This window comes from Euprymna scolopes, chromosome 9, assembly GCF_053919585.1.
Source record: "Euprymna scolopes isolate OS-2025 chromosome 9, ASM5391958v1, whole genome shotgun sequence".
NCBI classification, from domain to species: domain Eukaryota; kingdom Metazoa; phylum Mollusca; class Cephalopoda; order Sepiida; family Sepiolidae; genus Euprymna; species Euprymna scolopes.
The window spans coordinates 83,847,643-83,874,489 of NC_136490.1; the positions used below are offsets into that span (position 1 = coordinate 83,847,643).

The 26,847-nt window shown below is 34.4% G+C and overlaps 1 protein-coding gene and 1 long non-coding RNA gene across 3 annotated transcripts in view; one reads left to right on the top strand and one right to left on the bottom strand.

The window, feature by feature from the left end:
* Positions 1-14,690, bottom strand: part of LOC145284739 (uncharacterized) — a 91,952-nt gene extending 77,262 nt beyond the window's left edge. Inside the window, exons 1-2 of the long non-coding RNA XR_013868872.1 lie at positions 14,317-14,690; positions 12,774-12,942 (exon numbers count right to left, since the gene is read on the bottom strand). This is a non-coding gene — a long non-coding RNA (uncharacterized LOC145284739). The remainder of the gene's footprint in view (positions 1-12,773; positions 12,943-14,316) is intronic.
* The window catches only part of LOC145284737 (protein furry-like), an 881,988-nt gene that overhangs the window by 514,867 nt on the left and 340,274 nt on the right, over positions 1-26,847 (top strand). For both annotated transcript variants that reach the window (XM_080133679.1, XM_080133680.1), the window contains exons 35-38: positions 858-1,008; positions 5,186-5,286; positions 10,763-10,933; positions 16,282-16,450. In XM_080133679.1, coding sequence (XP_079989805.1) covers positions 858-1,008; positions 5,186-5,286; positions 10,763-10,933; positions 16,282-16,450 — 592 coding nt within the window. The remainder of the gene's footprint in view (positions 1-857; positions 1,009-5,185; positions 5,287-10,762; positions 10,934-16,281; positions 16,451-26,847) is intronic.

Sequence of the window (26,847 nt, forward strand, 5' to 3'; positions counted from 1 at the left end):
TAAATAATCATCATTTGGATCTGTAGTATTTATAAATAATCATCATTTGGATCTGTAGTATTTAAAAATAATCATCATTTGGATCTGTAGTATTAAAAATAATCATCATTTGGATCTGTAGTATTTATAAATAATCATCATTTGGATCTGTAGTATTTAAAAATAATCATAACTTGGATCTGTAGTATTAAAAATAATCATCATTTGGATCTGTAGTATTAAAAATAATCATCATTTGGATCTGTAGTATTTAAAAATAATCATCATTTGGATCTGTAGTATTTATAAATAATCATCATTTGGATCTGTAGTATTTAAAAATAATCATCATTTGGATCTGTAGTATTTAAAAATAATCATCATTTGGATCTGTAGTATTAAAAATAATCATCATTTGGATCTGTAGTATTAAAAATAATCATCATTTGGATCTGTAGTATTTAAAAATAATCATCATTTGGATCTGTAGTATTTAAAAATAATCATAACTTGGATCTGTTGTATTTAAAAATAATCATCATTTGGATCTGTAGTATTTAAAAATTATTATCACTCAGATGTGTAGTATTAAAAATAAACCAAGATGAATGTTCAAAATATATAACGATTTGCGCATGTTTAAAGGAACATTTTTAATCGACTCATGCTTAAAAAGTTCTGATTTTTTTCAATTTTGACCCCTTAACAACATTTTTTAACTTACAAAAACCCATGAAATAAACAGCCCAGACAAAACACAATCAGTTGAGCAGCATAATATCGCCTTGTGAGCTTTCATCTTAGAGAAGATACAGTTTGAATATAGTTTTGGCATAGTGAGTTTTATAAATGAAATTATATTTCTTTTCTTTTTGTAGAGGATGATATAAACAGTCTGCGACCACCTAACCAACATTCTTTAGAATCACCAATGCCTTACCCATTACCAATGCCTGCTTATGGTGGTTATTTTGCGCCAATGTCTGATTTTCTACCTGATAAATTTACTCCAACATCTGGATTTCACAGGTAAGATTTTTCAGTGCTTCTACACTATTGGGACGAGATTTTGTAGTCAATAAATGGAGTTTTCAGATAAAAAACAATGGTTTCAACTGATATTTTTGTCAATTCTAATAAGTTACAATGGTAGCTTCCAAATTATGCAGTCGGAATTACCTGAATATTACTGAATTATTAAAAACAACTTTAATCGTGCTAGCAGGTGAAAAATTGCTGCTATCTTTGTTTAATGTGAATGGAAAATTACCTCCCTGTTGAACTCTCCTGTGTTTTAGAATCATTTTCATCAAATTCTTTTTTCTTATTTTTAATAAAAAATTTTCTACTTCACCAATTTTCGTAATTTTTGGATATAATCATCTTAAAAATATGAGGAATATGTAAATACCATTGTTTTCATGTGACATTCAGTTTTATGAATTTCTGAAAATCTTGTCCCAATTCTGTAGAAGCACCAAGATTTCAATTTGTTTTTTTCGTTCTTGCTATTTTTATTGTTGGAAATTCTTCTTTTTTTGCATGTGTATAGGGTGGGGGGCATAATTATAGATTTAGATTTTTTTTGATTTTTGATGTTTGAAATACAATTGATTTCCTTATCTGCTTTGTTCTTCAAAAGTATTCGGTGAATCATTGTAAAATAACAAATTTTGTCACATGAGCAATTTTAAAATTAATTTAGTAGTTTTTTTTATTCATAGAAAAAGAACAACTGTGTAAAATATGAACGTTTGACGAAAGTAAAAATACTCATATACCTTTTGCCTATGACAATAACAGGCCCTCTCTTTGTTAGATTTAAGACTAATCTAGTTTCTTTGGACATATATTGGTAGCTACAATCTTTTATGACATCATTCATTTTTGAGTCATATTTTTTCATGGTAATTATTTATTTTTATCCATTCTTTTTCCCTTTCTTTTTCTATCCCTCTCTCTATCTTTCTCCTTTTTTCCTCCCCCTACACTACTGCATTACATCATCACAAAATAAAAGGTTCTCATCTTCTCTCACTCTGTAAATGGATGATATCATCCTTTTGTGGTGTCATTCACTGTGCATGGTGATAAACAACATACCAAAATTCAGTTTTATATAGATAAAGTGTTATAAAGGATCTTTTACCCCCCCCTCTCTCTCTCTAGTTTGATTTGATAAATAATGTGATTATTTGTGACATTGTCTATTGTGTACAGTTATCTCCACCCCTGATTTAATGAATGATGTCACAAGACAACAACATGGTCCACTCTGCACAAAGACCAGCAAGATAACAAATAAGATCCATAAAGATACTGAACTCTTATTGAATAGTCTGTAATGATTTGAATATTGTTTTCATTTTTATATCCCTCATCCTTTATAATGTGGGAATGTAATTATTTACCTTGTTTTTCTTTGGACTATTATCCTCATCAATATTGATGTCTGTTTTTACCAGTTTTCAACCTATGTGGTCTCTGGCATTTTTCAGGCATATTCTTTACTATCATGCTTTTTCTAAATTCTATGATTTAAATTTGTTCTTTGTATATGTGTAACTAGTTGTACAGATGCAACTGGTAGCATCACACATAACTTTGCTATATATATCCTTGACACAAACACTAATTTTCTCGACCTATCTTCGACATCAACAGGATCAGCAAGCCTCACTTCCAGACATGTTTCTGACCACACTGATCATATTGTAGTAATGATAGACATCGCTCTAAACTCTCGACCACAAGTTGAAGAGGCATTGCTCAAAACAACAAGGTACTATAAGAAGGCTGACTGGAAAGCCATTAGGGATTAAATGAAATTACATCCATGAGGAAATATCTTTTCTCTTCCTGCTGAACAGTGTGCAAATGAGGCTACTAAATGGTTCCAAGCAGCAATCAAAGCGCTTATTCTCACGTGGAAGTGATATAGCAAACTCTACTCTCTTCAATGGTTCACTTCTACTTGCATAGCTGCCATTATTCAAAGGCAGCATGCTACAGATTTATCTGACATAAGCTTATTACAAATAGACAAAAGTATATAGATGCTAGAAATTGTATGAGCGAAATAGTTACAGCTAAGAGAAGACATACCGTAACCACCAGTAAATATATTGAGTTGCAGAAATTAGGAACTCGTGATTTCCAGAAAATTTATAACAGTGTAGTAAATAATGGACAGCCAACAATTATCCCACTATTCAACAACCTTGAAGTTGTTTGCACGGCAACCAAGAATGCTAACCTATTTGCTCGATAGTTTGCTCCAGCTTCACTTTGGACTCAACAAACTACTTTCTCCCAGATTTTCCTTTGCGGACAGAAACCAGATGATTATCTGAAAATTACCCCTTCCCAAGTTCGTGATATCATAAAAAACCTAAAGATCTCAAAGGACCTGATCTCATCAAAGCTATAAAAAAAAAATGCTCCACTGAGGTTGCCTCAGTTCTCTCCAAACTCTTCAATAAATGCCTTAGCAAATATTACTGGAAAATTGCTTCTCTGGTTACAAGAATTCTAACGCAAAAACTGATCCATTAAATTATCACCTTATTAGCCTCTTCCCTTTCTTCACCAAAATTTTTGAGTCCTTAATTAATCCACCACTTCATAGATACATAACTTCTTTCTGACCAACTTCATTGGATTTAGGCAAGCCTGTACTATTGCAGATACCCTAACTGTAATATACTGGATTAGCAGAGAAATCTAGGAACATAACCCTAGATATATCTATAACCGTTGACAGTCTGCTTGTGAAAATTAAATTGTATGGTATTATATACTTAATACTTAACATAATCAAATCTTTCTTAAATAAGAGAAAAATTCAGGTTGTCCTCGATAGTCAACATGATATAAATACAGGTGTGTCTCAGGGATTGATCCTTGAACTTTTATTACTCCCCATATTCATAAATGACCTCCCTAATAAAATTATCTTTGAGATGGGTATATTTGCTGATGACACCATGGTCTATAACAGACCCGGGGGGGGGGAATGAATGAACACATATCTAAGGAAATAGCTGGAATCTTAGAAGACTTCCAGTCTGTAGTGAAATGGAAACAAAAATGGATGATTATATTCAATGTTGCCAAGACTAAGCTTCTTTTCTTTAATAATTACAAGAAACTTTCTTAACCACTGATAGCCATGGCTAATAATACATTACCTGAAAGCTCTTTGTTCAAACTCCTCGGTTTAACATTCACAGGGAACATGAATTGGAACAAATATATCGAGGGAATTACCAAGGATGCTGCACATAAAGTGAGCTCACTTTACTCTGCTAGAAAATTACTTACGCCCAAGAGTATCCTGTACCTCTACAAAGCCACCATTCGTCCTTACATGGAGTATTGTATCCGCATTTCGGCTGGTACATTTGCTCCTAGTCCATCATTCCTAGACAGGGTTCTAAAAAGAGTCCCAAACCTAATAGGTCCCGTACTGTCAACCAAACTCCAACCTCTGTCCCATCAATGAAATGTTGCATATCTGTACCTATTTTACAAGTATTTTAGTGGCAAGTGCTCTGACAAACTGAAAGCACTTGTACGCCGTCTCGACATAAATACCCATGACTAACCTGACAAGCAGCAGAATCCCACCCCCACACTGCAGAGATCCCTAAATGTTCAAAAAATCTTCTACTCAAATAGTTTCTTCTCTCTACTAGACTTTGGAATTTCCTCTCTGTTTCCCTGACTGTACTGACATGCAGAAATTCAAGTGTAATGTGAAAAGACATGTTTTGCTCAACTCCCTACAAAGTTTGTCCCAAATAGTAACCTCTTACATCTAAGTGGTATTGTGTTTTGTTTGGGGTGAAAAAGCAATAAAAATAACTCTCTATGTTTCCTACTTACATAAATCTAATCAATCAAACGTGTTCAAATTCATGTGAGCATGTGTGTAACATGATCATGTTGAACATGTTTTCATAACAATTCTATTTAATTTTAAATAAATTTGAAAAAACAAACTTGGATGAAAACATAGTTGAACTAGAAAAATATGTTGAAATGGATAGAAACAAAAACTTCGGTTATTCATTGATTATCGTGTTAACTCTACTGATTTCTCATTTTTCAAGTAATAAAACGGACAGTGTAAATCCATGACAACAAAGCATAAAAATAAACGTAAAAAGTGAATGACTTTTAAATAAATTCTTTTTCTTTCTAGAAGCAACTTGGCTGTCGTTTTCCTCTCTGAACTTGTCCTTGATGGTTTAGATATAGATTGGAATCGTTATCTTCCTCTTATCTTGCACATCACTTTTCTTGGTAAGTCATAATTTCTAAACTTATCTATTAGTATTATAATATCATCATGGTATAGTATTATAATATCATCATGGTATAGTATTATAATATTATCATTGTATAGTATTATAATATTATCATTGTATAGTATTATTATATTATCATTGTATAGTATTATAATATTATCATCGTATAGTATTATAATATTATAATGGTATAGTATTATAATATTATCATGCTATAGTATTATAATATTATAATCGTATAGTATTATAATATTATAATGGTATAGTATTTCAATATCATCATAGTATAGTATAATAATATCATCATGATATAGTATTATAATATTGTCATGGTATAGTATTATAATATTATCATCGTATAGTATTATAATATTATAATGGTATAGTATTTTAATATCATCATGATATAGTATTATAATATTGTCATGATATAGTATTATAATATTGTCATGGTATAGTATTATAATATTATCATCGTATAGTATTATAATATTATAATGGTATAGTATTTTAATATCATCATGATATAGTATTATAATATTGTCATAATATAGTATTATAATATTGTCATGGTATAGTATTATAATATTATCACCGTATAGTATTATAATATTATCATCATATAGTATTATAATATTATAATGGTATAGTATTATATCATCATCGTATAGTATTATAATATCATCATGATATAGTATTATAATATTATAATGGTATAGTATTATAATATCATCATCGTATAGTATTATAATATTACAATGGTATAGTATTATAATATTATCATGGTATAGTATTATAATATTATAATGGTATAGTATTATAATATTATAATCATATAGTATTATAATATTATCATCGTATAGTATTATAATATTATCATCGTATAGTATTATAATATTATAATGGTATAGTATTTTAATATCATCATATAGTATTATAATATTATCATGATATAGTATTATGATATTATAAGTGTATAGTATTATAATATCATCATCGTATAGTATTATAATATTATAATGGTATAGTATTTTACTATCATCATCGTATAGTATTATAATATCATCATGGTATAGCATTATAATATCATCATGATATAGTATTATAATATTATAATGGTATAGTATTATAATATTATAATGGTATAGTATTATAATATTATAATCATATAGTATTATAATATTATAATCATATAGTATTATAATATTATCATCGTATAGTATTATAATATTATCATCATATAGTATTATAATATCATAATGGTATAGTATTATACGAGCGGTGTGCAATAAGTAATGCCCCTGACCCACTTCCCATAGCAGTAGAGCAATGAAAGTTATTAGTCTTTCTCTACATAGGAACCACCCAGAGTTATGCATTTCTCCCATCGTTTGATGCAGCTCTGGAGACCGTTTTTGTAGAACACCCCAGGTTGGTTGTCCAACGATGATGTGACTTCAGAAATCAAGGTTGCATCATCTGGGAAACACTTTCCTTTCAAAAACAACTTCATGACTGGGAAGAGGTGAAAGATCAGGAGAGTAGGGAGTTTGGGGAAGGATTTCATAACCACACGCCTGTGCTTCTGATCTGGCGACATTCGAGTTGTGGACCGGAGCATTGTCCTGCAGGAGCACGGTACCTTTGCTGATCTTGCCCTGCCTCTTGATTTTGATAGCTTCTCTTAATTTTCTCAAAAGTGAAGCATAATAGGCTCCTGTAATTGTGGTACCCTTTGCCAGGAAATCTGTCATCACTACTCCGTCCTGATCCCAGAAGACTGTGAGCATGACTTTGCTAGCGGAGGGCTGCACCCTTGCCTTCTTTGGAGGTGGTGAGTCCAAGTGCTCCCACTGCATTGACTGGGCTTTGGTCTCTGGATCATAGTGATGGACCCAGGTTTCATCCTGTGTAATCAGTCTTTTGAAAAACTTTGACTCATCTTCTTGGCACATCTCCAAATTCATCCTCGAGCACTCGATGCGTTCTCACTTCTGAAATGGTGTGAGCAACCTGGGAATCCATCTGGCAGACACCTTATGCATATGCAAATGGTCATGAATGATAGTTTCCACTAACCCTGTACTAATCTTGACGTCTTGGGCTATTTGGCGAATAGTAATGGACTAGAGCTTGGTTAATTATGGTCTCAAATATTTTGGCGAAAAGTGGGAGGAGGCTAATGGGGCAATAATTTACTGAGTCACTTCTTTTGCCAGAATTCTTGAATACTGGTACCACAGAAACAGTTTTCCAACAGTCCGGAAAGCAAGATTCATTAAGGCATTTGTTGTAGAGTTTGGAGAGAACTGGAGCTACTTCGGCTGAGCACTTTTTTAATAGCACAACCGGGATGAGATCGGGTCCACATGCTTGTGAAGTGTCAAGGTTTTTTATGATAGCATGCACCTGAGATGGGGTGATTTTCAGATCGTCTAGCATGGTGTCTGTCCACAAAGGAAAATCAGGGAGGGGGTGGTTGGAACAGTCCAGTGTGGAGTTAGAGGCAAACTGACTGGCAAGCATGTTAGCCTTTTCGGTTACTGAGCAAACAACCTCATGATTGTTGGTTAGTGGGGGAATTGTTGATTGCCCATTATTTACTACACTGTTATAGATTCTCCAGAAGTCACAAGTTCCTAATTTTTGTGCTTTGATGTGTTTTTTAGTGATTTCAGTAAATTCTCTCCTAGCTGTCGCTATTTCTTTCTTAGCGTTACTTCTAGCTTCTATATACTTCTGTTTGTTTGAACTGGACTTATGTCGGATAAATCTGCAATATGCATGCTGCCTTTGAGCAATGGCAGTTGCACAAGTAGAAGTGAACCATTGAGGAGAGTGTGGCTTGCTATAAAATTTCTGCATGGGAACATGTGCTTTAATTGCCGTTTTGAACCATTTAGTGGTCTCATTTGCGCACTGTTCAGCATGAAGAGAAAAAATTTTCCCCAAGGGACATCTCTGATAAGATCCCTGATGGCTTCCCAGTCAGCCTTTTTATAATATCTCGTTGTTTTGAGCAATGGCTCTTCATTTTGGGCTCTAGAGTTTAGGGCGATTTCGACCATTATTACTGCATGATCAGCGTTCCCAAGTGGGCTGTTGGCATTTGTTATACAATCATCAGGAATTGTGGTCAGAAACAGATCTAGAAGTAATGCGTGTTGTTCTTGCTGGTCAGGGAAACGGGTTGGAAACGTAACCATTTGTGATAGGGAGTGAGATATAGAGAAGCTATGTGTTGTGTTGCCTGCTGCGTCTGTGTAAGTAGAGAATCCAAGCCAGTTTTTGTGGTGGACATTAAAATACATGTATTTGTGCGCTAGTGTCGAAGGAGAGTGCTGTGTCTATGTTGTCAGAGACTTTGTTTATTATGGTGCAGTAGAGAAAATAAAAGTAGCTAATGTTATGTTGTATGTTTAGTCTAAAGCACATGAAGGCTTGATCATCCGATTCTAGGTTTGTTTCTCTAGTCAAGGGGAGGATATTACAAATGTAGACTCCAAGTTCGTGCATATGTCTGTCAGAGTCCTTTTGGCAGAGTGAGGGAAATCCAGACGTGTTAAAGTAGTTAGAGGGGATGAAGGAGTGTAGGTTAGTCTCACTTTGTGCTAAGTATTTGTTAGGAGAAAGTATTATAATATTATCAGCGTACAGTATTGTAATATTATCATTGTATAGTAGTTTTTATATTTAACAATTTTTGAGATGAGGATTTATAATTTGGATTATTCGAACTACTGTTCACATCTTGGATGTTATTTTTCAATGTTACAGCTGATGTAACCTTTGACCTTTTTCAGATATGCCTATTTGAACTCTGAAATCTCTCTGCCAAACTCAGGAATGTATACAGAATTTTGAATAGAGCCTTTTATTTAATCAAGAAAATAGCTTTCTCTCATTTCATCAGCCATGTCTTACGTAATTTGTAATTGTATTTTTAGTACCATCTACACTGAAGAATGTCACTTTGAACTGATTATTACTGTGTAACTTATCGACTACCTAATGAAACTAAGCTACCTCTGTGGATTAAATAAAGAGTTCTATTCAAAATTCCATACAAATTTCTAAGTTTAAACAGAAAGATTTCCGAGTTTGGTAAGACACACCTGACGAAGGTCGGACGCTACATTAGCTGAAATGTTGTGAGAATAATTTCTAAGATGAAAACAGTAGTTTGAATAATCGAAATAATCGAAAAGATTTATTTAGTTTATAAATAAATCAAATATTGAAAAAAATCATCATTTCTTTTAAAAACAACAAATACATGATTTCCTAATTTAAACATTCCTCAAGTTAATCAAGTAATTAATATTTCAACCAAACGAGACTGATGTTTAAACAGCAACAACAACAACAATAATAATAATCCCTTACTTCCATGAATGAATAGGTGTTGCTATTGAGTAAATAAAACTATCGTCTCTTTCACACGCACATCAAAGGCGATTGTCTGCTCATATAACTTCTCTGTGCTTTTCTTTTGTGTAAACGTCTGCTTTTTAACTGTGAATAACTTAACATTTTACTTAGACGAAATATAAAACAAAATCTACACTGGAGAGAAATGATATTTCTGAAATGGACTATGCACACTTTTAAAGTAAGATTTTAAAAATCCGACTAAAAAGCATTCATTATCACAGACAAAACCTGTCATAGTTTATATTTAATAAGTTTATATTTTTGTCCTCATCTATTGTTTTGATTTGTTATACAAACATATGAGCTAATGTTGAATATAATATATATAGGTTTATCATGTACAAAACATTTTTTTGTTAACCGGAAGGAAATTGCTTCTGAAGAGTTGACAGATCGGAAAATTTCTATGGAAACATAAAATCATAGGATTGTCCTAAAGAAACAGCTGTAATGAAGAAATCCACAATGAAATAAACGAAAGTTATATAAAAAATGTGAGTCTTTGAATTTTAACAACTCTTGTACTATATCTAAATCTTATATATATAAAGCTTAGGCATTTGGACAATGTTTAAACATTGTAATTTCGCATATCCATCTTAGCAGCAGCCAAATAGCCTAACGGTGAGCATCACTGACTGTAGCCTAGGCAGTCGAATTTCAATCCTGGCTTGAGGTTGTTTACAGTCTAACTGCACTGATGAACTGTGATACAGTGAAACTGTACAGTATGTTGATGACATATTTATATATATATATATATATATATATAAGATATGAACCCACAATTAAAGTCTCTCAGTTACTAGGGTCCTTCATATAAATTAATCATTGACAATAGTTCAAATTATATGACTCGAATGTTTATATATTGTACAACTGACAAACCAAACCAGATTGAAATTAGCTTAAAAAAATTATTTTTCTTACCATTTTTTTGACAAGTTTTTGCATCATTTCCCTTTTTCTCTGAATTTTAGCATTTTTCCTTTCTCAACTAAAAAAATAAATAAAATAAATAACCGTTGTTTTTTCAGGTTTTGATCATAATCAAGCTTTAATATATGAACACTGTAAAACACTTCTGGAAAATGTTTTGCTTATGTTGGTGCAAGAACATCCGTGTGTGGCCCGTATGTTGATTGATCAATGCAAGAAAAAGACAGATACTTTATACTTGCTTTTAGAGGATGGAGATTTGATTTCTGGTAAGGATTTATGTGTCTTCAAATCTTTGCTTTTCATATCTTTAATGAAACCTATATTTTATTGCAGGATTAAATCTTCTAAACTTTGACACCCACAGAATCTTCATTCAGCATTCATACAAAGAAACCTCAATCTATGCTTGATGTGTCTACCAAGTTTCAGTCATGTTTTATCAACATTCAATAAGAAAACACACTTGAATATAACATAATACCTTTCTTGCTACTGCCATGATTTTGCCTATGATGACTTTTTTTCTATTGTTCAACATTCATGACTAAATCAGATAAAGACAAAAGTTTATTTCTACCAAATATGTCTGTAAATTTTATTAACATTTTCATATGTTTTTTGTAATAAAACTTGTTTGTTATCATTTTGTCACTGAACATATTTCATCTGTATATGTAAGGAAGAATCATGTAGATAAAAAAGTGGCAAGTGAATGAGAGAGATTGAGGAAAGAAGAAGAAAATGACATCACAATTAGTAACAGGACGACTTTGATTTTTCCCCCAATTTCAGTACAATTACTGATTTCCAGTAATAAAAGTGCCTGAAAAGACAGCCACAATATAAAAAGTATTACAACTATAGATCTATTGAAATATCTCATTAAATGTTATAAATTTAAGCAAGTTTATATGGATATTTTCTTATCAGAAACGTTTTCTTGAAAAGAACACTGCTGATTCATGGGGTTAAAACATGTAAATATATCAGAGTTATATTTAAAAAAAAAACTAACAATTTTATGTTCAATGTTTTACTAATGCTGGAATAAAATTTATAAACAATGTATATATTCATTTTTTCTTGTATCTTACTGATAAGCAGTATACATTCGCAAACAAATCAATTTTCATGTGGTTTTTATCACATTTTAGACTTATTGATTGACTTATTGATTTCTGGATTAGAAAAATTAATGTTTATTTTCATTTTAAAGAAGTAAACATGTGTTCATAAGTGAAGTTAATTTAATATTTTCAAATGGGGAGAAACATTTAAATAACAAAACCTTTCCTTTCATTTCTGTTATTGGCAAGGATTTCCTTACACAAAGTTATAACAAACATTGTGCCTGATTTGTTCATTAAATTTTTTTCCACTAATCCTGACTGGTAAGGTCATAAAACCACATGTAATCACTTAAAAAAAGTAGCCCCCCTCCAAATAAAACTATGACACAGAATTTATCTCTCATTGCAAAAATTTGTTTTGGTTAATTACCCTAAAACGCTGCAATAGCCAGAAATGAGGACTTATTTGATGTTAAATTTATTTATGAAACTAATTCCCTATTTTTTTGTTTTGTTTTGTTTCTTCTCGCCAAGTTTTCAGAGTGTTTACACATAATCGCCTAAAAGTAGAATATCATTTTTGTTATTAGGGGTGGTTTAGCTGAGAGTGTTAATCGACAATAATAGGGGAACCTGGGGCAAAACGAGATACTTAAGGGAAAAAGAACTGTCGAGTCAAAGGTAGCACTGACATATAAACCATATTCTGTTTACTGAACATTCAAAGTATTGAAAACAATGCCACAACAAAAAGGAGATGAGAAATTATTTTCAAAAGAAATACAGATGATTTATTCAGCTACTTGTATTGTCCCGTTTTGCCCCATGCTTGGGGCAAAACGAGACAGATCTTGGTCTGAATAAGTCAGTCTTCACAGAGCTCACAAATGAAGATTGGGGTCTTGTTGCATTCGTCTAGACCTGCAAAGCCATAGTGTGCCCATTTCCTACAGTCCCCTTGACAGACTACCCAGCTTTCTGCACTCTCAGAGTACAGTTCGTCACAGATCAAAATAGATAAATTTTGAATACTTACCCCTTTTTGATGTACGGGGCTGAATAAAACAATGGTAGACGTTGGTGTAAAGGCATTACCACGTGATCTCTTGATCAGACTCCTCACAAAAGAGCTCTCTTTCTCTCTCTGTTTCAGTTATCTGTGGTGTCTCGTTTTACCCCGCTATCTCATTTTGCCCCAGGTTCCCCTACAACAACAACAACAACAGCAACAACAATAATAATAAATATAATAATAATAATATAATACGTTTTTATATAGGAAAACAATCTACTTCAAAATAAACAATCTAAACTCTCACACTACATTAAAATGTTAGTTAAAATATCAAACAAAAATTATTAAAAACATATCAGTATTTAGTTTTAATTCATAAAACACATTTAAAATTTTTTGGAAATAGTTTTAAGCTCTTACATTTTATATAGACACCTTTCAATTGTTTTTCACATAGTCTTAAAGCAGTGTACTTGTGTTATTGTTAGTGAAAAGAAAGTGTAACGACTGAACTGCCAAACGGTTTCAATAATATTAATACGAATCATTTTTATTATTAGTCTTTAATTTTATTGTCTTCTATTTTCTTTTATATCTTTACAAATTTTGTTCAGGCATAGAAATTCAAAATCAAAGGAGAACTAATGCCAAATTGTGTTTTCATTTAAATTAATTTATAACTAATTCAGCTGCACAGGAATTTTTTCTAAACATTCAAAGTTGTTTTTTTAACACTTTTTGACATTTTTGTAATGTATGTCAATTTTAAAGAACCGGACAAAAGCCCACCATATAAAAAGAAACAAAATAAACAAACAAAAGTAGTAGTGGCTTGTGGCTAAGATTAGTGGGAGATGCTGCTTCATAAAACTATGCATTTTTTTTACATACACACATTTTTAACTTTGCCATTAAAATTGTTAGTACACAGAAATGGATAATACGCAAAACTTTTTTTGCTTAAACGTATTCTTTTCAATTTAATAAATTTTACAACATGAACAAGTTAACATTTTTTTTTTTAAGTAAACAAACGAAAAACATGTAAAATCACAAAATTTTAGTTACAAATCTTTTTACAAATTATTTTTTATAAAAAGAATTTACTTGTACCCTAGCCCGGAGCAAAGACACAACAACGGTTTTCAATGTATAAAAAATTTAAATAGGGGGATCATAATAGATATTTATTTGCAGGCATGATAACATTGGATTTTAATGTGGCTACTCAAAAAGGAGGCACAAAAAATTAAAATTACATCAGTTTGGAACTATTTCTTCTTTTAGATTTAATTTAAAAAACGTTTTGCTTATTATCTGTCTCCATGTGCTAACAAATTCAGTGCAAAGTTAAAAATATGTGTAATAAAAAACAGTTTTATTTACAAACACGTTTTGTTATATGCACATTTTTAATTAAAAAATTTCTATAGAAAACCCTTTTTTCAAATAGCAAAACTTCCAGCATTGCCTTCATGATTAAATAGTGTGAGAAATAACCTCATGTAATTAGACAGGGCCTAGCACATTAGAAAAAAAACTTAAAGGAATGATAAACACTTACTTGGGTTCCTTTCAAAGATATCAGGTGAATGGTTGTCAAATTAGTGGGCCTAAAATGGTAGCTTAGCCTGGTAGGTTTCCACAATTGTTGATTGAACTGGAGTAATGAGTTTATGATTTAACAAATGCAAATTCACATAATTTCAGATGAAAGTTCTTCTGTCTGTGTTGATTTTATGCAACTCAAATGCAGCTAACAAGAAGATAAAATTATATTGTTGGGGTAAAACCCACCATAAAGAATTTAAGGCAAAGTATACTCCTGAAATACAAAAATAGCAAACTACGTCAAATTCATTACAATATAAATTTTGCGGTTAAATTTCCTGCCTTAATTAATCTTTAATCATTGAAGAGTGGTGGTAAAGGAGGTTAGAATTGTGAAAAGAGGAAGAGAAGGGATGGTGAAGAAAAGTAAAAGTCACACGTCACATGTTTCAAAATATATACGATTTTTAAAATAAAAATGAATGGCAACATTTAATGCTACTAAGACTAAATTTCTTTAACTTTAACAATTACAAGAAGACTTTTCAACCACCGATAGCTATGACTAATAACATCCTACCTGAGAGCTCTTCCTTCAAACACCTTGGCTTAACATTCACAGGCAACATGAACTAGAACAAATACATTGAGTACATTGCAAAGAAGGTGGTTCCATTTATAGTGCTAGAAAATTACTCACACCTGCGAGTATCCTGTATCTTTACAAAGCCATCATTTGCCTCTGCATGGAGTATTGTTTCCACATCTGGACTGGTGCTGTTCAGTGATGCATTTTTGATGAAATAAAGATAAGAAACGAACTGAAATTCGAAAGAAGAAATACAAACACGTGTAGAGGGATAGAGAGAAGAATTTTTATTGAGACAAAGAATAGGTATTATGAGATTTTTAAAATCAAAGGAAGATAATCATAAGATGAGGTATTGGACTTTGAACAGTTGTATCCACCACTAGTCACTCGTTCTTAGACAGGATTCAAAGAAGAGTCTCCAATCTGATAGGTCTCACGCTGCTAACCAAGTTTCAACTCTTGTCTCATTACTGCAATGTTGCATCCCTCTAACTGTTTTACAAGTATTTTAATCAAATGTGCTCTGATGAACAACAAACCAGTTTAGCAATTAAATCCACCCCCCACTTAACTTGCTTCTCCTTAGACTGCCAAACTTTGAAATTCCCTCCTAATTACTTGCTTCTCTGATTGTACTGACATACAGAGGTTTAAATGCAATATAAGCTGACATCTCATTCATCTCCTCTAAATCCAAGTGTCAATATGCCTTGTTTGGAGTGAAGATGACTTAACAAAACAATATATCTCTATATATTTAGCAGTTCAAATTAAAAAGAACGGGAAAACTTATAGGTGTGTTTACTATTAATGGGCACCAAAACTTAGTAAAAAATAAGCAAGTAGAATTTTAATAAAAATAAAATTAATGTACTATTCAGACTTCACAAACTGCAAACGATCACATGCCATGCTTAGAATAAGAGAGATAATCTTCTACACTAACTTGATGTGAATGCCCTTCAGAGTTTGTGCAGTCAGAATAGTAAATTCATTTTTTTTTCTACTTGATAATTTCTGTAATTTTTGGTGTATGTTAATATTTTCAACTGCTAAGTAAGTATATTCATAAGTTTTCCTGTTCTTTTATTTTTGATTGCCATATTTGTCATGTATTAATTATGAATATGCACCACATATAAACAAGAATACATAGTTCTACAATTTCTTCAAATCCAATATGCATGAACTAATAATAAATTAATATATTTTTTGCATACATTTCTAATTTACTTTCACAATTGGTTTATGCCATTAAATATATAATCTAATACATCAGTCAATTTATTTCATTCCATTAAAAACATCGAATAAAAATAAATTTGTAAAAACATTGCAAACGTTGATGATGTTTCAAATATTTTTAGAATTTTCATTTCTTTTTAGATGAAAGAATGAGTTGCTCTTCAGATTCATTGCCATTGCACCACTCAACATACAGTCTTGATAGTAATATAACTTTGACTTCAATCAACCAAACAAGTCATCTGGAGGTGGATAAAATTGAAACTGTTACTCAGGCAATGGAAATTTTGTTGGATTTTATGAATTCCAAGTAATTATATTTATTTTCATTTTTTTATTTTATTCATATAATTCAAATAGCCAAAGTAAATACTTTCAATTTTATCTCAAAATGAAAAAAATAAAAAAAAATTATTTGAAATCTTTTAATTTATGTATGAAATCTTTCGTGAGGAAATCCTCTTACGAAGCTCACGGATAATATCTTAAAATTCTAGGATTTAGGTAAAAATTATCTGTACTTATGCAGAATGCAGAATGCGATGAAATAATAGTAGGGGGGCTTTTTAACAACTCTGTATTTTCACAAAAGATATTGAAAAATTGAAATCCTATCTAAAAAATATCACAGTCTGTTTTCTGTATGAGTACTAGATTCTCTAAAAGATGAACTGATTACACATGAACTTGTTTGAAGATGAAAAATACCCTTTTGAGTAATTGATTCACTCATCCAGACTACTTTCCAAATACAATGAAGTAAAATATCTACTTTTTTTTTTTTTTTTTTTTTTTTTTACACAGGCATCACCACATTATCAAGGCCCAGAGGCCACTCAAGGATAAGGGTTAAAGAGTGTACAGTAGAAGTTGGTCAATATAGTAATCATTAGTAATGAAAATTTGGTAAATTTAATAACTTATATGGAACGGCTCATCAAGAACTTATTTACCTTAGACTTGAACACAACCATATTGTAGTCAGCCGGAAAGCAGGAAAACGGAAGACAATTCCACAGGCGTGCAGTTCTAAGAAAGAAGCTTTGTTCATGGAATCTATGTTTAGGTTTAGGCACAGATAAAGAGTGGGGGAAATTATTGATAGTGTTTACAGCTAGACGAGTGTTTCTTGTGAAAGTTTGGCGAGGGGGGACCATAGATTGAAGCTCAGTTGAACACTTTCCATGAAAATAACGATACATCAGAGACAAACTCGCAACATCTCTTCTGTGAGATAGAGGTTGTAAGGAGGAGAAAAGGACATCTCCTACGAGGCTACGAAGTCTATTTTGAACTCTATCAAGGCAGGACAAGTCCTTTCTAGCAGCTCCTGCCCAGATGTGGCAACAGTATTCCATCCTTGGACGTACCTGGCTCTTATATAGATAGAGAATAGCATCAGCAGTGAGATATCTACTGGATCGATAGAAAGATCCCACCATTTTTCCAGCGGCCTTGGCAACAGATTTGATATACGTGTTCCATTTAAGATCAGGAGTAATGGTCAAGCCCAGAAGCTTGTCAAAACTTGAGGCCTCCTGAAGACGAGAGCCATTCATTTCAATTGATGACAAATGTGGATTAAAATGTTGATGATGTAAAGAGAGAAGCTTGGTTTTAGATGCATTAAAAGTAACCAGCCACTCCTTTCCCCATTGTACTACATGCTCAAGATCAGAGGAGAGAGAATTGGAGAGTACTTGCTCGTTTACTGTCTTAGATGTGGTACCATAAATGGTAGTGTCGTCAGCATAAATGTCTACAAATGATGTAAGGATATGATTTGGAAGATCATTAATGTAGATCAGGAAAAGAGTTGGGCCCAGGATGGATCCCTGAGGGACACCGGCATTAATACTGTGAGCTTCTGATTTTTGCCCCTCAACTACTACTCTTATGAACCTATCAGAAAGAAATGATTTAATAATTGAGAAGACTTTTCCAGCTATACCATAGCTAGCGATCTTATGAAGTAAACCTTTATGCCATACCCTATCAAAGGCTTTAGATATGTCAAGAGCAATTGCCCTAGAAAGATTGCCACCGTCGAGAGATTTGCTAATCCTATGCGATATAACTGTAAGGACATCTGCTGTAGATCTAGCAGAACGGAAACCATATTGAGTGTCACTAAGAAGGTTATTTTTGTTGAGATGTTTGATTACTTCTGTATTTAACACAGATTCTAGCAACTTACTCATGACGCACAAGAGACTTATTGGCCTGTACTGAGAGGGGGATGAGCGATCACCTGAATTCTTAAATACAGGGCATACTGATGAGATTTTCCAGGGAGATGGGAAACTATTCTCCTTAAGACAACGTTTAAACAGTTTTGTAAGTATGGGCGCTAGTTCAGGTTGAAGTTTTTTGAGTACTATAATTGGAATACCATCAGGGCCAGTTGCTTTACTGGAATCAAGGTTTTTGATTAGCTTGGCAACATCACGTACAGATATACGTATATCACATAGCGTGTTTTCTGATACAGGAGGAAATATTTTGGGTTGGCGGTCTTGGTCGCAAAGGGTAGAATTAGCTGCAAAGTTCTTGACAAAGAGTTTGGCTTTGTCTGATGCTGACGATATTACCTCAGGTCCATTGATAATAGTTGGGATGGAGCACACGCTTCTGTTCAGGATTCTGTTTGCTATTTGCCAAAACTGGTGGGAACCAAGCCGCTGCTCAGCTACTTTGGACTTAACAGATTGAGCATACAACTCTCTTGCGTTCCTTATTACTTTCTTACAATGGTTGCTGGCAGTCCTGAAAACGGCTTTAGTTTCCATACATCTATTACGTTTGAAGCAGTGGAAAAAGTGATTTCTGTGCGCAATGGCAGCAGCACATTCTGGAGAGAACCAAGGCTGGCTGTTAGGTTTTTGCTGAAACTTTTTAGAGGGTATGAAATGGTCAATACCTACAATTAACCATTCAGTTAGGTCTAATACTATAGAGGACACATCCTTTTTAAACATGGAATGCAGAGGTAGATCAGATATAAATGTACCGAAGCTATCCCAGTCAGCCTTAGTGTATCGATATACTGTACGATGAAGTGGTACGTCTGGGGACTTATTACATTTCATTTTTATCTTAATTGATACAACAGAGTGGTCGGAAGATCCAAGAGGCGACAGAACAGAAACTGAACATAGTTCAGGGCAAGTTGTGAGAAAAAGGTCTAGTAGGCTCGCATACTGGCCGTTATTATCGGGCACACGGGTAGGTTCCTGAACAATCTGAGTGAGGTCATAGGCAATGGAGAAATCATGACAGAACCTCCCCTCATCATCGGTCTTGTTTGAGTGGGTCAACCATTCGACGTTGTGAACATTGAAGTCTCCACATACGTGAATGTTAGCTGAAGGATAAGTAGAAAGGACTTGGTCAATTTTCTCAGATATGCTTTGAAAGATAGTAACTCCGCTGTTGTGGGGGCGATAGAGAGTAAATATAAATGCAGTAGTGTGAGCTAAAGCAACCCGGAAGCACATATAGGGTAAGTTAGGATCTTCCCTGGAGATGTCCCTCCCACATGGAAAGCTATCTTTAATATAGGCACATATTCCATGCCCATGGCGATCTTGGGGGTCAGATTTAGAAGTTAAGTTAGAGTATCCTGTAATTGCAAACTCATCTAGGGAAATAGCCTGTCCAATGCCAGTTTCACTTAAAAATAAAAGGTCTGGTTTAGTCTCCTGTAATTGGGTTTCAACCTCTGGAAGGTTAGAACGTAGACCCCTGATGTTGGAGAAGGAGACATGGTAGTAGGGGTCTACGTTGGAACTTATCAAATCTCATTCTTTTTAATCAGCAAAAATTGATATTACCATTTTTATTTGTCAAAAAGTTTGAGTTGATTTTATAAAAAAATGGTCTCATAAATACAATAACCCAAACATATGATGATAAGATGTAAAACAGACAACTTAGTTGAAAGAACTGATTGTACTAAATTTAGAAAGGAATACACTTTTGTGATTGATATTTCATGTATAACGCTAAGTAAGTGTTCAACAACCGACCTGTTCTATAGTTTATATATATGAGCTATCTGCTCATATGTAAATTATACTTAATTTGCATATCACTACATCTCCCTATAATGGAGGGGTTTTATACCGCGAGTACGTCTTGTACTTCTTCTTGTGCCCTTCTGAACATCTTCCTTTATCTCTTTCTCTCTTTCCCTTGGAGATCCAGATCTATCATGTCTTTCCCTATGATCGAACTGTTCCTCCTGCATATTCTGATCTTCCTCTTCTGACTTGTCCCATTCTACTTCTTCCTCTTCCAACTCATCCCTTTCTACTTCTTCCTCAGCAGTCTCATTCTGCATTCTCTTCTGTTATGTCAATAATGGGCAGCTCTGAAGGCATTTCCTCATCCAATTGTTCTCCTTGGAATTTTATTAGGTCAGCATGAGCTAGAACACTGTTCCCATTTTCTTTAATATTGCAGTATTATGTCTTTTCTGCATAATAAATTCTGCTGTCTCGGCTTCCATATTCTTATTTCTTTTGTACCACATTTTTTGATTTGTGGCATATGACATACTAAAAGGGGACCTTAATTATCTGCCCATTAAGGCAGATGGACTTTCTGGCCTGCCTACATGCGAAATTGTTCCATAACTTAGTAATAGTCTTGGTAGGAAAGCATTGATTTTCTCCTTCTGTTGTAAGCATACTTTTATGCTCTTCTTTACTATCTGGACAATCCTTTCCGTTATCCCATTACTTTGAGTGTGGTAGAAAGGGGTCTTGTAAGGTCTGCATCCTATTTTTCTTAACCATTCATGCAAATCAGCATCCGCAAATTCTGGTGTATTATCAGTCACCAATGTTCTCGGTATCCCGTTTCTTGAAAATATTACTCTTAATATTTGTTTTACAGTGGTACATTTTTATCAGGTACTCTCACCACTTCAGGCCAACCTGAATATGCGTCTACTAATATTAATAATAGTCCTATCTTATTGACATAGGCATGATCCATGTGTACTCTGCTCCATTGTTCTGTTTCTTGGGGTCACACATGTATTTTCTTTAGCTTGAAATTTCTGAGTTCTGTCCATTTTTTGCATCTTTTTACATAGTCTTCTATGTCTCTTGAGTACCCTGGCCACCATGTTTCCAACTTTAATCTTATTTGCGTAGCTGCCACTCCACAATGCATGTCATCGTGTACACTTTTTATAAGCTGTCTACTCAGATGCGGAATGCTCACTAACGTTAATAGTTAGAGTTATGTCCTTCTTAGGGTAAAAAATTTATACTATTGGCTTTTTCGCCTGAATCTCTTTTAAGTTTTCAAAGGCTTTCTGTTGGTGTTCTAACCAAATGAATTTCACATTTTTCTCCCCCTAAACTTTGCAAATCGTTCTGTCAACTCATTATATTTTGGTAAATATTTTTTATAAAAATTTACCAAACCTAAGAAGGACTTCAACTTTTTTATTTTTTGGTGTAGCCACTTTTAGAATTTTCTCTATTAACGCTTCATCTGGAGAGATCCCTTCCTTTGATATTCAGTAACGTAAAAATGATATTTCATTACTGTTGGTTACACACTTTTTTGTATTTACTGTCATGCCAACGTCTCTTAGCCGGTTCAGTATATTTTCAGTTCTTTTCTTTAAATCATCTTTATTTAAATCTCCAACACATATATCGTCTTGATAACAAATGGTATTTTCAACATTTCCTATTACTTTTTCAATAGCTTTTTGAAAAATTGCACTTGCCGTTTTTATGCCATACAACATCTTTTTCCACCTTAACAGGTCTATAGGTGTGTTTATGGTCGTCACTTCTTTAAAATTTTCATCTATGGGAATTTGGTGGTAAGCTGATTTTAGGTCTATCTTCGAAAATACTTTCATTCCGGCAAGTTTATGTAAAGCTACTTCCACATTCGGAATAGGGTACGAGTCGGCACAAACTTGATGGTTCACCCCTATTTTATAATTTCCATAAATTCTCAAATCACCGTCTTTTTTTATACCACAATGGCCAGGTTCTAATAAGTGTTCCTTTATTAACTTTCACAACTTAGCTACTACTAATGGTAATAAATGCACTGGTACTTTTCTCGCTTCGTAGGAGGAGGGAACATTTTCTTTTAATTTCAGGCTAGCTTCATAATTTTTTAATTTTCCTGTTTTTTTCCATTTATATCTTATTTACCTTTGTTGAATTTATTTTTAATACATAATTCCCCAATAGTCCATGCGTTTTTCAGCAATTTGTAACTATAATGGGTACTACTTCATATTTTCCTTTTAGTTCTATTAAACCTTCAAAGTAACCTATAATTGGTACAATCGAGCCATCAAATGGACGTAATTGTACATTGTATTTTTTTTAAAACGGTTTTCCCATTTTTTCTCACATATTTCTGGGTATTATAGTCACTTCACTGCCAGTGTCTATTGGCATTTCAACAACACAATCATTGATTTTTATTTTTATTTTTGTATTTCTGTTCTTAGATCCAGTATTTGTATATTATCCTTCTTTATATTAAAAATGTGTCTATTTTCATCCTCTATTCTTTCCACATTTTTCATTTACATACTTCTTTGAAGTGATTCTTTTTTAAACACTTTGAACATATTTTCCCAAATGCTGGCATTTTTCTTTTTTCATTCCATGAATTTTTTCAACAGTATGTACAATTTTTTCTTTTCATTTTTACCGGATATGTTTCAGCCATTATTTCTTTGTAGGAGTTATTTTTATTTTAGTTGTAGGTATGTATTATTTCCTGCTGTTGTATAAATTCTAGACACATATTCAAGTGAAGGCTAAGGTGGCCAAAGCATGTTTAGCCTTCATCGACAAAGAAATCAAAATAAGGATGGATTTGGAAAAGGTTCAGCTCGAAAAGAAAACAGCTGCCACCATGGCTGAGGCGGAGGTTCTCAGGGAAGCTGCTGACGAGTTAAACGAACAGTCTAGCTGCCACCATTTGAACCTTGACTGTACACCTGCTGACTCTAACACAAGAGTCAAGAAGTACCTAGCCGACCAGGCAAAGCAGCCTAAAAAGGAGATTATCGAACCCCAACCACTTCAAGAATACAAATAGGACCAGTATAAACCTGGCGACCAATCACCTCCCTTCATACTGAGCAGCTCAGAGGGACCCACGCGATCACCCCCTGTTATCAGCTTTCACCCATCCACCTCACATGTGGAAGGCACCAAACCGTACAACAACTGGAACTACACTGATAACAGGGATGCTTATCAGTCCCAACCTTGTGAGGTATCTTACCTGGTGTGAATTGATTACTACTAGACTGCCACTCTTCAATGACAGACCTGAGGACTACCCAACTTGGAAACGGTCTTTCCAAAGTGCCGTGAAACACCTCAGTCTCACATGTAGTGAGGAAATAGACCTCCTCGTGAAGTGGCTCGGTAAAGAGTCAGAAGAACACGCAAGGAGATCAAGGTCAGTCCACCGAAATCATCCAGAGAAGGGACTTAGGAGAATATGGGACCGACTCGAAGAATGCTACGATGCCCCTGAGATGATAAAGGATGCACTCTTTAAACGAGTGGACGATTTTCCAGGGCTGTCTAACAGTGATTCTGTGAGACTAAGAGAATTTGGCGATCTAGCTACTGAATTCCTGTCGGCTAAGGAAGACGGAGACCTTCCTGGACTCGCTTCTCTGGATACCGCATGAGGACTTCGCCCCTTTATTGCCAAATTAGCATCCTCGCTTCAAGATAGATGGTTATCTGTCGGCTCCGAGTACAAAGAGTGCCATCAAGTCATATTCCCTCCATTCAAGGTGTTCGTGAACTTTGTCACACAGCAAGCTAGGATAAAAAAATGATCTGAGTTTCAGGATTAACCCACCAGTTGACAAGTTCCCCCCACAAGAACAGAGCAATATCTGTGAACAAAACTGAAGTGTTCCCCACAGTTTCCAACTTTGAGAGTCGATATTACACATGTGTGCCGATCATAGCTCGTATGGTCTAGGGATTTATCAGCACCCACATGTAATAAAATTAAAACAAAAGAAAAAGATTTAATGAAAAAGAAATTTATTTAAAAATAAATTAACAAGAAAAAAGAAAAGATTACCATGTTTGAAGGGCGACAACTCGCTAATAAATTGTCTCCCTTAGATCATAAAGATCGTAATTCTTAATGTATTGTTTTGAAATGTTTTGTTTAGTGTATTTTTATATGTATATGTGCTTCGGTCAACAAACTCAAAGAATAAATAAAAACTTTACCAGAATCCAGACAGCCAGTTCTTCAGTGAGGTTTTTGTTTTTACGGCTTTATGTGGAAGCTGGAATTCGGACGTTGGTTGCCTCTTTTGCATCCCAAAATATGTCACGAACTTGTTTTTACGGCCTTATGTGGAAGCCGGAATTCGGACGTTGGTTGCCTCTTTTTGCATCCCAAAATATATCACGAACTGACTTTACCCACCAATAGCGTTTCTTTTATATGAGTTTTTAAAAGGAACTTCCTGGAACCTTCTAGAGACTCAAAAAAAGAACAAAAAGGCGTTCTACGCCTTTTTATATTTATAGACGCCGATTATTATTTATTTTTATGAATAACGACATTCTGGAAACGTCTTTATGTTTTAATTAATATATCAACAAACATATTTATATATTATAAGAAATATTTATATATTTCTTAATCCAATCATAGGAGAGAATGTGTTCTCCTATGACAGTCGACAAAACAAGAATGAGCACATACCCATGCAATATTGCCCACTGCACAAGGTCTTCCATCCATTGTCAAAATGCTGTACCTTTCGAGAGAAGCCCTTGGAAGAGCGCAAGACTTTCATGAGAGAAAATGGCATCTGCTTCAAATGTTGCTCATCTACAACACATACATCTGGGTTCTGCAGAGATAACGTTAAATGCAAAGAGTGTGACAGCAAATTCCACAACGCTGCTCTTTATCCAGGGCCACCTCCACGGATCGTCGATGTGAGCCCTACTACAAAGCACAGCGAGGAGGATGACTCCCTGGCAACAGTCGGATTGGTTTCACAATGCACACAGGTTTGTGGTGGCGATCTGTCGGAAAAGTCATGTTTGAAAATTTGCCTGGTGAATGTTTACCCAACTAACCAACCAGACAAGGCGGTAAAGATATACGCCATCATAGACGAACAAAGTAACTGGTCCTTGGCACACTCAGAATTCTTCAACACCTTCAAGAGTGATGGACCGAGTTTCCCTTACTCCTTGAAAACCTGTGCCGGAGCAATACAGACCACAGGAAGAAGAGCAGTAGGCTTCCAAATGGAATCCCTAGATGGAAAAACCAGCATCCCACTCCCCAGCCTGTTCGAGTGATGAAATACTTAATGATAGATCCAGCATCCCAACTCCTGTGGCAGTGTTCTACCATCCACACCTTAAAAGGATAGCTCACCTCATCCCCACCATGGAGCCTAAAACTCCTATCATGCTCCTTCTCGGACAAGACATCTTAAGAATCCACAAGGTGCATCAACAAATAAACGGTCCTCACGATACTCCATATGCCCAGAAATTAGACCTGGGATGGGTCATAGTAGACAACGTCATCTTAGGGAAGTTTCACCCTCCACCCATCATAAAGACATTGCATACTCATATATCTGAAAAGGGGACGCCCTACCCTTTTTGAACCATGCCCAAACAACCTTGAGGTTAGAGAAAGGTACAGCACCAGTGATAGATCATACCCTACCGAAATGGAAGGTTACCCATTCCGACAGACAAAGGACGATGAAAAGGTAGCGCCTTCTATTGAGGACATCGCCTTCCTCAACATCATGGAAAGGGGGGCTGAAAAAGTCAAAAACAACAGTTGGATTGCTCCACTACCCTTCTGATCTCCCCGACGTCGTCTCCCCCATGATAAGAAACTAGCAGAAAGATGATTTTTTCATTGAAACGCAGCCTCGACAAGAAGCCAGAGACACAGAGACATTTCTTTTCATTCATGGAAAAGCTGTTTGAAAATGGTCATGCTGAGGCAGCTCCCACCCCACTTAGAAAGGGAAAGGAATGCTGGTACCTACCCATCTTTGGTGTATACCATCCTAAAAAACCTGGGAAAATCAGAGTTGTCTTCCATGCCAGCGCCAAATATGACGAGGTGTCTTTGAACAATGTGCTGTAGAGCGGACCCGACCGTAACAGCACTCTGGTCGGAGTCCTCACTCACTTCCGCAAAGAAATTGTTGCCGTCACTGCAGACATCGTACAGATGTTTCACTGTTTCCTAGTGAAAGAAGAACATAGGAACTTCCTAAGACTCCTCTGGTACCGTAAAAACGACCCAGACCAAGGAATCGCCGAATGAGAGTTCACGTCTTTGGCAACAGCCCATCTCCGGCTGTAGCTATCTATTGCCTCAGGCAAGCAGTCAGAAGAAATCAGCTTAACTAGAATCCGGCAGTCGAGCAATTAGTCAATCGGAATTTTTACATCGATGATTGTTTGAAATCGCTCCCTACAGTTGAGGCTACAGTCTCCTTACTCCAAAGAATATGTGACATCCTGGCCGAATCTAACTTAAGGCTACACAAAATAGCTTCCAACAAAGAAGGAGTTATGGCAGCAATCTTAACTGAAGACCACACAAATAACCTAAAGGACCTTGATTTGGGCAAGGACAAACCACCCATGCAGCACAGCCTTGGTCTGGAGTGGC